The sequence below is a fragment of the Alexandromys fortis genome, unplaced genomic scaffold, assembly GCF_014885135.2.
Source record: "Alexandromys fortis isolate MF-2015 unplaced genomic scaffold, M_Fortis_MF-2015_v1.1 scaffold_39, whole genome shotgun sequence".
In the NCBI taxonomy this organism is placed as follows: domain Eukaryota; kingdom Metazoa; phylum Chordata; class Mammalia; order Rodentia; family Cricetidae; genus Alexandromys; species Alexandromys fortis.
This window is the reverse complement of record NW_026067918.1, coordinates 13,192,778-13,206,273: the sequence shown is the minus strand read 5'-3', so window position 1 is coordinate 13,206,273 and position 13,496 is coordinate 13,192,778. Positions and strand designations below refer to the sequence as shown.

Below are 13,496 nucleotides of genomic sequence, written 5' to 3'. Positions count from 1 at the left end.
GAGTCCAGAGACAGCCTGAGCTACATGAGATTATAAAAAAATAAAATAAAAGGAGCTGGAGAGATGGCTCAGTGGTTAAGAGCACCGCCTGCTCTTCCAAAGGTCCTGAGTTCAATTCCCAGCAACCACATGGTGGCTCACAACCATCTGTAATGAGATCTGGTGCCCTCTTCTGGCCTGCAGGCATACATGCATACAGAATATTGTATACATAATAAATAAATATTTAAAAATAAATAAAAAATTAGTTTAACTTGAAGACTTAGTTCAACAGTCTGGGGTTCAATGGTTAAGAGCCAGAAAAATAAAAATAAATACACACACAAGCACATACACTTAGGGCTGAAGAGATGGTTTAGCAGTTAAGAGAGCTTCTGACATCTGCACACTGACATACATGCAGACAAAACACCAGTGAACACAGAATAAATTTAAGCCAAGTGGTGGTGGCATACTCCTGTAATCCCAGCACTCAGAAGGCAGAGACAGGTGGATTTCACATGCAATGGGGATCATGATACTCCTGAGGTTGACTTTCCCAAACTTCCCTTCTGATATGGACACCTTTGGGAGCACCGAGGTGCCCTAGAGTCTCAGGACTGGAGTAGAGGCACACAGGGCCAAAGGGTCACAGGACTCAGGGTGGTCACAGGGGCCCTGAGGTAAAGCTGCAAGCTGCCTGAGGTCAGACAGACAGACACCCTCACCTGTATTTTTTTGTTTGTTTGTTTGTTTGAGACAGGGTTTCTCTGTGGTTTTGGAGCCTGTCCTGGAACTAGCTCTTGTAGACCAGGCTGGTCTCGAACTCACAGAGATCCGCCTGCCTCTGCCTCCCGAGTGCTGGGATTAAAGGCATGCGCCACCACCGCCCAGCACCTGTATTCTTACTACATGCACACTGAAGATATCCAGACCAAGACATTGTCTCAGCACCAAGGCTAGATATTCCCCTGCTGATAGCCATTGTGCCAGACCCAGCTCTTGGAGTGCACTGAAAGGCTTCCTGTATGATTCTCTCCCAGGTCTAGGGGTGTGGGTTGTGTCATTTCCTCCATGGCTGCCTTATCCCTCCATAAAAGCTCCTACAAACCCAGGGATGATCCTCGCTGGCTTGGCATACAAGCAGGGGAAGAGAACTCTGTCACCTCCTCAAGCAGGGCCAATTTCCCAGGTATCTGTCACTCTACAGTCTTCATTCTGACTCAGCAGTTAGGGCAGTTGTCCGCTTACGCTGCCTTCACTGGCTCTTGGTGACTCATCATAGGGCTGGTTTCCAGCTGCTTCTGCTCCAGAAGTTTCAGCAGGGGCCTGCTGGCACAACGGACCTTGGTCCCCTTAAAGTGTGTACTGTCACTGTGGAGTTTGACAGGGGAAGGTATAAATTTTGTCCTCAGAATGTGAGTCAAGGCTGTCAAGGGAATCCATGGGATTGGCTGGAGAGACGGGTCAGCGGTTAAGAGCACTGTCTGCTCTTCCAGAGGACCCAGGTTCAATTCCCAGCATCCATATGGCAGCTCACACCTGTCTGGAACTCCGGTTCCAGGGTTTCTGACATGCATTCACACAGACATGCATTCAGGCAAACATACCAATTAAAAAAAAAAAAGACACAGGACTTCGAGGGAAGAAAACCAGCAGGGCTGTGAGCAGACTGTTTCCAGTCCCAACTATAAAGGTATGCTGTACACCCCTCCCTTAGACAGACAGCGCACCACTGCCCAGCTGTGCAGGGACTTGGTCTCTGGGTAAGAAGGCTCAAATTGGGCAGCCAATGTCACGCGCTCCTGAGAGGAGTGTGACTCACAGATACCTTTCCCCTTTTTGCAGAGGCAGCTGATGGAGCATTCCAGAGCCAGACTGTGCAGGGCAGCTACAGGGTGGTGTCTAAAACCTCTATGGCTGGGATTGGTGGATTAGTCAAGCAACTGAGGCTCTTAGGGGAAATGGTGAAGGTTTAGCAGACTGGGATTTCCCAGTTCCCCCAAATACCCAGAAGCCAACAGCTTGGAATTTAACAACAACAACAAAACCAAAAGCACTTCCCTAAGGGGCTTCAGACCCTGAAGTTGAATTTTTGACTGACCAATTCTGAAGCCTATGCTGGATTACCTAGCACCGCACAGCCCCTGAGTACACGTCACTGCTGGTGACATTACCAGACTTTTTTTCTTTTTCTGGTTTGTTTCAGTTTAGACTTGTGCCACCCCTTCTGGCCTTGAACTCACTATGTAGCTCAGACTGGCTTCGGACTCATGGCAAACAATCTGCCTTAGCCCCCAGAGGTTGTGTTACTATGGCAAATTTGTGTCGAACTTTTCGTTGTTGCTGTTGTTGAGACAGTGTCTGGCTGTCTCGCTAGGCAATACTTTACCCCAGAACTATGTTCCCAGCTCTGGACTTTGATAAATTGGAATTGGGTATGGTAATACAAGCCTGAAATCCCAATGCTTAGGAGCTCAGGCAAGAGGAGTTTTTTGTTGTTGTTGTTGTTTTGTTTTGTTTTTGTTTTGAGACGGTGTTTCTCTGTGTAGTTCTAACTGTCCTGGAACTTGCTCTGTAAACCAAGCTGGCCTTGAACTCTGCCTCTAGTGTGTTGGGACTACTAAAGGTGTGTGCCATCACTGCCCTGCTGGCAAGAAGATTGAAAGTTTGAGGGGTATAAAATGCTGGAGGGCTGGATGGTGGCTCACACCTTTAATCTCAACACAGGCAGAGTCAGGTGGATCTCTGCAAGTTTGGGGCCAGCCTGGTCTACAAAGCAAGTTCCAGGAGAGGCTCTAAAGCTACAAAGAGAAACCCTGTCTTGAAAAACCAAAAAGGAAAAAGAAAAAATGTTGGAGGGAAACCTTTGAATATTTTTTTTTGAAGCTTGAACTTCCTCGTTCTGTTTCCCAAATGCAGGAAGGACAGAAATTGTCACCACTGCAGCTTTGTGTAAATGCTTTAGCCCATTCTTCAGAAAGTAGAAATTCTAAGATCACAGACTAGTAACCTTGTAAGTCCATACTGTCTGAGAGAATCAGGGACAGAGGTCGGTAATTCCAGGCTTTGTTCTAACATCAACCACCATAAGGGGCTTGAACAGCCCACCATGGCTCCTGTTGAAAGTTGAGGAATACCAGGCAAAGGCCTCAGCTCAGAACACACAATTCCCAGGAATACTGTCTGGAAGATTTGGGGGACTCCAACTCAAACAGAAACTCCGAACTCAAGAACCTCTGTGCTCCAAGTGGCCAAGGCTGCACATGCGAAGAGTACCCGGACCTTGTCTCATTGGAGGCAGGCATTCACTGACGGGTGGACGGGCGGGTCTGTGGATCCTCCCTGCTGCTCTGTGGGTGGCACCTTCACTCATATGCTTTCTTAAGATCCTCTGAGCTGGGAGCGCAGACGAAACTTTTCCACAACACACGAAGAGATAATCTTCACATACAAGCGGCGGGGTGAGGTGGGGTGTCTATCACCCAGCTACAGCGAAGAACGTTTAATTTCCCTGCTTTAGGGAAGCAAGTTAGAAGACATGGTGCCTGACTCCTCCTAAGAGACCAGAACTGAGCCCTGGAGATGCAGAGCCACAGAACCAACCGTAACAGATTCTCTCAGGACTGGGGTACACAAACTCAGGAAGTAGCCTCTGAGCACTGAGGGATGGTGGAAACACCCCTGCCAGGCAGGGAGCTCTCATTCAGTGTGTCCTCGGCTTTACACCTAAAGGGTGTGTAACATGTTGGCTTGGTGCTGGCTGGAAAGGAGCCAGGTGATGTAAGGTCAGCTGACTACATTGCCTTCCCAGCTCCCCAGTCTGTCAAGGAGCTACCCAGTTTCGGGCCTCCCGTGACCACCTAGTAGCTTGGGTTTCCCTGCTTCATGCCCTAGCTCCCAGCACTTTTGAGGGTGAGTTTCTTAGAAATAGGGTCATTTTTAGTAAAAATGGATAGGGTGAGGTCACACTGGAGTAGGGTGTACCCTAAGTCTTCGTAAGAACATCTATGGGCGGCGTCTTTATAAGAAGAAATCCGCGCCAGATATGATGGCACATGCCTATAATTCCAGCACTTTTTTTTTTTTTTGAGGAGGCTCAGAGAGGAGAATTATGAGTTGAAGGCTGGCCAACCTGGAAAACAACCACCTTTCCTAAAGGAAAAAAAAAAATTAATGGGGTCGCTCAGTGTGGTGGTGCACATCTGTAATCCCGGCACTTGGGAACTGACGGCAGGGGTGCTCAGGAGTTTGCCTGAGTCACAGTTCAAAAGGGAGTTCCCAGCCAGTGCCTCTGTCTGGAAAACAAACAAACAAGGTGGGGTTAGTTAGGACGTGGACACAGGAATAGAAAGAAGCCGTTAGAGATGAACGGGCAAATATTTTTAGAAGCCAAAGAACACCAAGGACTGGACTGACTTCCGGAGGCTGGGAAGCCTGGAGCAGAGGCTCCCTCAGAACCTCTGGAGTCCTCCCTGGTCTCAGGCTGCCGGGCTCAGGAACCACAAGAGCAAACGCTTGTTTTTCTAGGTTTATTTTTTGAGACAGGGTTTCTCTGTATCTTTGAAACCTGTCCTGGAACTCGCTCTGTAGACCAGGCTGGCCTCAAACTCACACAGATCCACCTGCCTCTGCTTCCCGAGTGCTGGGATTAAAGGGATGCACTACTACCATCCGGTGAGAGCAAACCCTTCTTTGAGAGTTGAGACCCGGGTCTGTGTGACTTGGTCACAGCAACCCTAACGGAGCCAACCGTTAGCTTTCAGGAAGTCAGGGAAAACTGTAGAGTCAGGTTATCCACAGCTCCGTAACCAAGTTTCAGGGCTCCTCTGGCCCAGCTGTATTCCTGCCTTCCATCTACCAGGTAGTCTCATGCCCCCAAGCAAAGCACCACCTGAGACCTTGGCTGAAGCTGTTGCAAAAGCAAGACAGAGTCTGCAGCAAACTAACGTGTGGGGTCCTTCCCTTTCTCCACCTGTAATGGGCACCACCTGGTCTCTTAGGAATGGACTGGATGACACCTTCAACATAGTCTCTAGGAGACTGTCCAGAACCCAGAGGCAGCGTGTGTGTGTGTGTGTGTGTGTGTGTGTGTGTGTGTGTGTGCTCAGGACTGGTAGTGTTGGCCTGCAGGACTGAGATCCCAGCCAGGGCAGCAGCAGTTCCTGTCAGTACGATACACCCCAAAGCGGTTCTGGGAATCTTTAGAAGCTACAAGGGAAGGTTAAGAGCGACATGTTGGGAAATGAACAGCGCTGAGACCTCCTAAATGACAATGGATCAGTGCTTTTCAGATAGCGATGGGGCTCAGCTTCCAGCAGGTAGACAGGTAAGCCATCCTTCAAGGTCGGCCCCTCCTGATGCCCCTGAGCCCACATCCACGGCTTTTCCTGTGGGCTCTCTCCTCGTCCTTCTCCTAGTCCTCTACAAGGCACCTTCTAGGTCCAGCTGCGGACAGGGTGTAGTAGCCAGGAAGGATCTGACCCCTTTGGCCGGACATAGCAACAGGTGTGCTGAAAGATGAGCCACTAAACATGATCCTGTGCTCCGGGAGGGGGGAGCAGCTCGGTTTCAGCCCCTCGCGTCTGCAAGCATGACTGAGCGGCTTTATATAGCCCCGCAAGCCCTATATAAGCTGGAATTGAGGTTCTGTCAAGCCAGAGAGCCTACACACCGATCTGGTCTGGCTGGCATACTTCCCATTCATACCTACTGAAGTAGGGGTCCCACAGAGATAGTCCACCCCAACCCCCGGGATGCCCAGCAGAACTGCCCGCTATGCTCGCTACAGCCCCAGACAGCGGCGGCGGCGGCTGTTGGCCGATCGCAGCGTGCGTTTCCCTAACGATGTTCTCTTCTTGGACCACATCCGTCAAGGCGACCTGGAGCAGGTGGGGCGCTTTATCAGGGCTCGGAAAGTCTCCTTGGACACTATCCACCCCTCAGGTGAGTACGAGTCGCCAGACTGGTCTGTCTATAAAGAGGTAGGGGAAATTCTATGCAGAGGGTTACAGCTTTGACCCTGTCTTCCCACCCTGCCTAGGCCTGGCCGCTCTGCATGAAGCTGTGCTCTCTGGAAACCTGGACTGTGTAAAGCTGCTGGTCAAATACGGTGCGGACATTCACCAGCGAGATGAGACTGGCTGGACACCTCTGCATATCGCTTGCAGCGATGGGTACCCTGACATAGCCAGGTGAGACTATGGAATAGGGCACAGAGGCTCCATCCCACTCCCTCCAGGCTTCAATTGGTCTCCAGCATGTGAACCCCCAAAGATAGCTCTGACGGTGTAGGCAGCAACTCTGAGGGATTCTGGCAGTTTCTACCCGATTGCAACATTAGAGCAAACTGGAAAATCTGGCCATAGCTTCCAAGGGGTCAGGTTTCTCCCTCCTCTGCCTGGAAAGAACAAAAACAAACAGGTGACCCCCAAATTCTAGCCTTCTGTTCCTGGGAGGGCTGAGTAGGCTTTAACCAAAAGCCCTTCACACCCCAGGTATCTCATCTCTTTGGGAGCAGACAGGGATGCAGCCAACGATGATGGCGATCTGCCCTCCGACCTTATTGACCCAGACTTCAAGGACTTGGTGGAACTCTTCAGAGGAACCAGCATGGACTGAGGAACTGAGCCAGCCCTGCCCTTGGGTTTGTGCCTCCCTGGAGGAGAGGCAAGCACCTTGTCCTAGGGGCCAAGGTGTGCGCACTGAGCGTGCCAGGGAGGCAGCCAGGATGCTAGGACTTGTGGGGGCACAATTTCCCCTGCCCCCAAACCCATTTTCTCTGGCCTGACTTTTTCTCCAGGTTTTGCTTTTTTGTTTTGTTTGTTCCTTTTTTATGATGATACTTTTTACTTTTTCAATAAACGTGATTCCCAAGCTGTGATGATGACTAATTAGCGCGGTCCAGTGCCAAACCATCGCCACGCACGCTGAGATGCGGCTTCGTGGAGGCGCAACGCCTCGGGTTAGAGCCGCTGGGACCCGGGCCGCCCCTGTCCCGGTCCAGCCGTCTCCTTTCTCAGACACGCGGGGAAAAACCTCCCCAACCCCGCGTTTCCGGGACGACCTCGCGCGCCTCCGACCTCGCCGTACCCCGTGCGCCGGCGATCACGTGGCCCACGCCGTGCGCGCCTGCGCGACTGCGTCACTTCCGGCCGGCCCACTGGCAGCGGCGGCGGCGGCAGCGGCGGCGAGGAGGGCGAGGTGAGGAGGGCGCGGCGCGGGTGGCGCGGCGGGGCGGGGCGCTGCGGGCTCCGCGGGACCTTGACCGCTCCGCCCCGCCCCGCCCTGGTGTCGCTGGGTCGCCCGGCCGGCGCGGGGAGAGACGAGGCCGGTGTCGCCGCGGGGTGCGGACGTGGCAGCAGCACGGAGGAGCCTCTCTTGCCGGGCCTCCCGCGGGGAGACGACGCCCGCAGTCCCGGGGCAGCCTCCCCGCGGGCTCTTCCCGCTTCTGGGCCGCGCAGGCCCGGCTTCCCAACCCGCGCCCGTGTCTTTGCCCGTTACCTGCCCTGCCCACATCGCTTTTGTGCAGATGCAGTGGCTCTGCGCAAGTCCAGTCCGCAAGGTGGACGGGATGGATGGTGGCCGGAAGTCCCGTGCCCCTGTTGACAAAGCATCCTGGTTCTGGGGCGATCGACCCTCTGGATGCCACCTTTCAGATAGAGGACAAGCTCAAGCAAAGGTCTCCAGTGAGTTAGGATCAGCTGTGAACTTGTGGCTGGGGAGTATCTAGGGCAGAGAGGGAGGCACGCACACACCACACACACACACACACACACACACACACACGACGGAGGGGGGCAGGAGGGGCCTGGGAATACTGTGGTTTGCTAGTCCAGGGAAAGAAGAGGCTGCACCTGACATTCTAGGTCATCATCCGGAAGCACGTCTGTCACTGCACAGCGTCCCTTGCTTGTTTGGTTAGTTATTAAGTAAAGGCCTCGTAATCTGTAAAGGATACAAGACACGGAAGGACGAACCAGAAACTTTGAAGCAGGGACTGATGACACCTGTCTGTAAGCCCAGAACTTGGTGAGGTAGAGTCAGGAGGATCAGAAGTTTAAGACCAGCCGGGACTTTATGAGACCTCTTTTTCTAAAAGGGATGGGGAGTGGAAGGAAGAAAACAAAATTTGGATAGCAGAAATTCCAAAAGAATAATAATGACCAGTCTTTGCACCCTTAGTTCTGGTGGGGGACCCCTGTTGTCGCTTTCGTGGGCAGCAAAGCATGTGCTACATAGCATCATGTCCCTGGCATGTTGAATGCGTTTAGAAAAGTTGAAGTGGGTTTTGGATCCCCCTGCAGCTTGTCCTGTCTCCCCACATTGCCTTCTATGAAGTCCCTGAAGGCCTTGGGTCTCTTAGAAGCTAATGGTTCTGCATAGAATAAACCCAGTCAGTAAGAACTCCCGGTGGGATAGAGGACTGTGAGCAGCCCCACATGGTGTTATTGGGAAGTGGGCATTTCAGAGCAGAGAGGAACCTGATGTAGCATGCAGACAGGAATTGAGGCAAGCTCAGGGAAAATCAGCATCCAGCACCTCGGCCAGCAGCTGCAGCCGTGAAGGCTTTGGGTTGGGTGGGGGCTGGGAGAGCACCTGTGCTAGGTGACAGCTACTTCATCCTCTGCAATAGGCTCTCCAGATGTCTTCTTCCTGGCTAGCTGTGGTAGGAACACGGATAGTATATAAAGTTCCAAGCCCAGGGACTGCCTTATAGTCCTTCCTTGGCAAGGGTCTGCTGTGGCGTGTGTGGTTCTCAGCCCCTGGACCTCCACCTTGTTTAAGTATGAGCTGACACCACATCTGTCTCATACCCAGCGGTCTGCAGCATTCCTTTAGTTACTAGTTTCCACTGGGATGGGGCAGTATGGCTCTGTCGTGGCCATTACCCTGTTGGCTGAAGATCCAGGCTTCAGGTGGCTGTGCATTCGGTGGAGCAGGAGGACCTGGTAAACTGTCCATGGTGACCACTTCACTTTCAGCAGGGAGGACCTCTGTCCAGTGTACCTGTGGTCCCAGGGGACTGGACAGAAGATTAGGGAGTAGGACTTTTAAAAGGCGGCTGTGGAGAAACTGGAGAGAGAAAGAAAGACTTGGTCTGACCTCAGGTGGGACCGTGTTTATTCATGGAGAGCGCTTTGTACCCAGCAGTGCAGATGGCCAAAATGCCTGCAGAGGAAGATGGGATGTGGCCCCTTATAGAGGCGGACTGTACTTCCATGGTCGCAAGGGAAGCTGGGAGGTGTAGTCTTTCAGCAGGAAGCAAGTTTACACCTGACTGCTCTGGGGGCTGTGGTATAGTAGCTGGTGACACAGGAGACACACATGGACCAAGAGCTGTACGACAGTGCACGGCCCAGGTGGACCCAGAGCCGCACGACAGTGCATAGCCCGAGTGGATCCCCTGAGAAGTGTCAGGAAGCTATGCTGCCACTTCAGTCTACAGTGGAGTCGGAAGCTGGGGCCGCAGGGGTGAGTGTGCAGGTCAGAGGAGGGCAGGGCCACAGGTAGGGATGTGTCACTGAGGGTCATCACATCGGAGATATCATCATTGTTAGTTGTGTCTTATTTTATGAGTTTCCCCCCCCAAAATAAAACAAAACACACAAAAGCACCACCACCAACAAAAAAACCAAAAAGTGTGTCTACAAACACAGCAGAGCTTAGTGGTAGCATAAGCTCGTAGCCTAGCTACTCAGGATGCCGATGCAGGAGGATTGCAAGTCCATGGCCTGCTTAGTTAACAGTAAGTTCAAAGACAGCCTGGGCAAATTAGATTCTTCTCAGAAGTAAAGAAGGAAGAGTTTAGACCTAAGGTAGCGCAGTTGCCTAGAGTGCACGAGGCCCCAGAGTTATGGACTTGGATGTTCAGAATTACTGGGACAACCACTTTGAAAGATACAGAGAAAAGAGGTTGTGGGTTGTGCCAGACATAGTGGTAGTTTATGCCTGCAGTTCCAGCCCTGGGGGCTGAAGACAGGAGAACCAGGAGGTCATGGCTGGCCTTGACTACATGGTGATTTTGAGGCCAGCCTGGGCTTCCTGTCTTTAAACACAAACAACAAAAAGACCCAAAAGTACTGTGGAGTTGATGGAATGAGGGATGTATGGCTAGGGCATTGAGACACTTGAAACAGAAGAAAAGCGGGGCTAGGAGGTATTGGGCGTGGAGCCCGGGGTGGTCTTGCCCGACCTCTGCCCCTGCTGCCATCCTAGTGGGAGTCCCACGGTGTAGAGGCCTGGATACTGCATGAATTCTTGTGCAGTAGGGTTCTTTCCCTGGCTGCTCACTCACAATGGATGCCCTTTGTTAGACCACCACCCCATTTACATAGGCTGCTGGGCAGTGGCCTGTGATCTCAGACCCTGCAATGTGCTCAAGTTTGTGGACATCCATGTGCTTCTGCAAACTCTGCCATTATTAGTCCATTGTCCCCGCTTTGGTGCTGGATCCCGACACATTCAGCCTTTTTAGAGACCCTGCTCGCTTGATATCATGTTACTTCATTCCTCGCCAGGAAACATGCTCAGGTTTCTCTGCTTCACCAAACAGAGCCTGCTGCCAGCAGGGCTGGAGCACCCAGGCAGAGGGCATTGGAGGATGTGACCACCAGAGCCCAAGGCTGTATGGGTAGGAGAGGCAGCAGAGAGTAATGACCTGGGGACAGGCACTACCAAGCACCAATGACAGAAAAAGGATGCTTGGTCCCTGGAACTAAGGCCGGGGTTAGCCCCGAGCACTGCCCTGCTGTGTCCTGGATGTAACTGGAGCTCCCCAGCTCGTCTCGCTGCCCCCATCACACCTCAGAGGGCTTTCCTTGTGCTTGATGTCCTGGGCTGGCAGCTTTGGGAAAGACTAAGACAGTGGAGGCAGGGAGCCAGGTTTAGGGAGAGGACAGGTTCTAGAGCTCTTACAAAAGCTGACGTGATGCTGTCGAGGTGTCCACCCATCTGAAGAGTTAATGACGGCTCACTGACCATAGAAGAGCCTTTGGGAAAGCCTGGCGTGGCATGCTTGGGACTGTCTGGGTCTCCTTCCTCTTCAGCATTTGGGGTTGCCCCATCTGGACCAAGGCCAGGCTTAGAACTAACCTTGTATGACTGGTTTTCTCGTCTTGGACTGTGTGTCCTCAGCTGGTTAATTATGAGATTCTGACCCTAAGCATAGATATCCTACCCATTCAGCAGCAAAAATCCTCTGGCCTATAAAGAGGTTGCACCCCCAGGTTCCAGTCACTGGGTCGGGCCAGGCCTGGCTGCTCCCTCCAGGGATGTCTTCCTCCTGGTCTGCTTTGTTTTTGTTCTCTAGTATCCTGGGGTCACTGGTCAGATGTCCCTGAGCTCAGGAAAGCTGATTTTCTCATGTTGCAGTTCCCACGGACAGTGGGGAAGCCGAGTCTTAGGCTTTGCAGAAGAATGCACTGAGTCCTAGTAGCCCTCCGGGGCAGAGCTGGGGTCTGCAGACTGAAGACAGGAGTGGGTGCGAGATGGGGCTGAGCTCATGGCCTCAGTGTCCTCTTGTGCCCTTTGTGTCCTGACTGATACTGACCCCATAGCTGTTCCACTGACGACTCAAGCCTAAGGGTCCTGGTGGACTCAGGGCCGCAGAGGTGGTTCCTGTTTGTGCTGGAAGGGTGACATCTGCAGTGCTTTGGGTTTCTGTTCCACAGGCCGCAGGATTCAGCAGCCAAGCACCAGGACCAGACACCCAGAGATGACCAGGTGGGTGTTAAGTTTATGTGGGGGGGTTGGGACCCCACGTGTCCCACTATCACTTCTCACACTGGAGCTTCCCCCAGCTCGCCTGTCTCCAGAGTCGTCTATAACGGCAAGAGGAACAGCAGTCCCCGCTCCCCCACCAACAGCAGCGAGATCTTCACGCCGGCACACGAGGAGAATGTGCGCTTCATTTATGAAGGTTGGTGAAGCCAATGCAGAGGGCTCTCTCTGCAGGACACCCTCAGCTGACGGGGAAACTGGTGGAGGCGGGATGGGTACCACGGAAGGAGACAGCCGTCTGCTTGGCCCAGCGTCAGGCAGACCCTCTGCACCCGTACTATGGGCTGAGGACTGCAGAGCCCTGACCCACTGTCCTGTTGCAGCCTGGCAGGGTGTTGAACGAGACCTGCGCAGCCAGTTGTCTGGTGGAGAGCGGGGCCTAGTGGAGGAGTATGTGGAGAAGGTTCCCAACCCCAGCCTGAAGAGTGAGTGGGGGACCTGGGGAGCCGCACTGCTGCCCTTCCCAAGGCTCCTCGGTTGGTGCCCCGTGGAGACCGGGTGGGGTTCTGTCCCGAGCACCAACCAGACTGTCTCCTCACAGCCTTCAAGCCCATTGACCTGAGTGACCTGAAGCGCCGGAACACGCAGGATGCCAAGAAGTCCTAGAGTGCCTGGCGCCCCTCCCCTGGCCTCCGGAAGAGCAGGGTGCACGTGATGTTGGTTTCCTCTGCTCCTGGGAGGGGGGAGAGTGCTCTAGTGGGCTGTAGTCCCCAGGGCCAGCAGGATTGGTGACCAAGGCCCTTCCTTTCCTCTCCAGGGTCTCAAGTTGCCCCTGTCACTGGGGGAACAGGGGTCTGGCTATGTCAGCCCTTGTCCCTTTCCCCTGCCAGCTGCATCTTGGGTAGCACCTGGCCCTGCCTACCCAGCCCTCTTTGCTGTTACCTGCCATGCCTCGCGCCTCTCCTTCCTGGCCACCTAAGGTCAGAAAGGAAAAAAGGGACCTCTCTTCGGCTGTTGGGACCTCGAATGACCGGAAATCAGGACTGTGCAATCCCACCTGCATCCAGTGTGGCTCTCTCCGTGGAGCCTGGACGTTTGGGGAGCTCCCTCATCCCACTGTCCATCTCGCCCCTTTCTTGCCTCAGTTTCAGAGTGGAGTCAACTCTGAGCCGAGGACAGTGCTGGCTCCTGAAGGGGCCTCTGGCGACCAGACCTGGTCTCCTGGTACCTGTAGCCCTGTGGCCACAGCAGTGCCCGTGAGCAGGGGCACTGAGGCTGACCTTGAAGGAGTGGTGCTGCCAGGCTTGTCCTGGCTTTCTGGGGTGTACTGGGAGGATCACCAAGGCCCCCTTTTTTGTGCCCTCTTGAATCCAGGTGTCTGTGTTGGAGACAGAGACTGAGGGTCTGTGAATAAAGGCTGGTGGCACTGGACGTGGCTTCTTAACAGTCTGTCAGGCCCCGTGAACCCCCCCCCCCCCCCCGTAGTCTGTTAAGTGATAAAACCAGCTCCTCATGTCATCCAGGCTGCCCTCCTGTGGAGTCCTGAGCCATAGTTAGCACGCTTTGGCCACCTTGAGCTGCTGGCTTGGTCTATGGGCTGTGAGGAGCATGGGCTCCTCCGCTGTCCCTGGGCAGCTGCTGGGCCCAGGAGAGGCCTGACTGCATTTGACCTTCAGTCGTGGAACCAACCCTGGAATGCTCCTGGTCCTGAGAAGATGCCAAATCGGAATTTATTTCAGGACCATGCTTTCCCAGAAGAGTATTCCGGGGCTCAAGTGGCCCCCAGAGACATCTCC

The 13,496-nt window shown here is 53.5% G+C and overlaps 2 protein-coding genes across 3 annotated transcripts; both read left to right on the top strand.

Moving 5' to 3' along the window:
* Positions 1-5,079: 5,079 nt before the first annotated feature.
* Ppp1r27 (protein phosphatase 1 regulatory subunit 27) lies at positions 5,080-6,986 on the top strand. The gene is made up of 3 exons (XM_050140316.1): positions 5,080-5,925; positions 6,023-6,173; positions 6,477-6,986. Exons 1-3 carry the CDS (start codon positions 5,736-5,738, stop codon positions 6,598-6,600), a joined length of 465 nt encoding a protein of 154 aa, XP_049996273.1. The 5' UTR covers positions 5,080-5,735; the 3' UTR covers positions 6,601-6,986.
* A 316-nt stretch (positions 6,987-7,302) lies between these two features.
* Mcrip1 (MAPK regulated corepressor interacting protein 1) lies at positions 7,303-13,131 on the top strand. Of its 2 annotated transcripts, none has more exons than XR_007591336.1 (6): positions 7,303-7,667; positions 11,652-11,703; positions 11,781-11,899; positions 12,084-12,185; positions 12,302-12,416; positions 12,518-13,131. XR_007591336.1 is itself a non-coding variant. In XM_050140314.1 (6 exons), exons 1-5 carry the CDS (start codon positions 7,511-7,513, stop codon positions 12,364-12,366), a joined length of 495 nt encoding a protein of 164 aa, XP_049996271.1. In that variant the 5' UTR covers positions 7,303-7,510; the 3' UTR covers positions 12,367-12,405; positions 12,518-13,131. The 2 variants fall into 2 exon arrangements, 1 of the variants encoding a protein (XP_049996271.1); XM_050140314.1 differs by having other exon boundaries at positions 12,302-12,405.
* The last annotated feature ends 365 nt before the right edge of the window (positions 13,132-13,496 follow it).

What these genes read in the sequence shown, in the direction of transcription:
- Ppp1r27 (XM_050140316.1), top strand. Translation starts at nt 5,736, where the DNA reads ATGCCCAGCAGAACTGCCCGCTATGCTCGCTACAGCCCCAGACAGCGG. An exon ending in GGACACTATCCACCCCTCAG is followed by an intron (nt 5,926 to 6,022) that starts GTGAGTACGAGT and finishes CACCCTGCCTAG; the next exon opens with GCCTGGCCGCTCTGCATGAA. An exon ending in GGGTACCCTGACATAGCCAG is followed by an intron (nt 6,174 to 6,476) that starts GTGAGACTATGG and finishes TTCACACCCCAG; the next exon opens with GTATCTCATCTCTTTGGGAG.
- Mcrip1 (XM_050140314.1), top strand. Translation starts at nt 7,511, where the DNA reads ATGCAGTGGCTCTGCGCAAGTCCAGTCCGCAAGGTGGACGGGATGGAT. An exon ending in AGCTCAAGCAAAGGTCTCCA is followed by an intron (nt 7,668 to 11,651) that starts GTGAGTTAGGAT and finishes TCTGTTCCACAG; the next exon opens with GCCGCAGGATTCAGCAGCCA. An exon ending in TGTGCGCTTCATTTATGAAG is followed by an intron (nt 11,900 to 12,083) that starts GTTGGTGAAGCC and finishes GTCCTGTTGCAG; the next exon opens with CCTGGCAGGGTGTTGAACGA.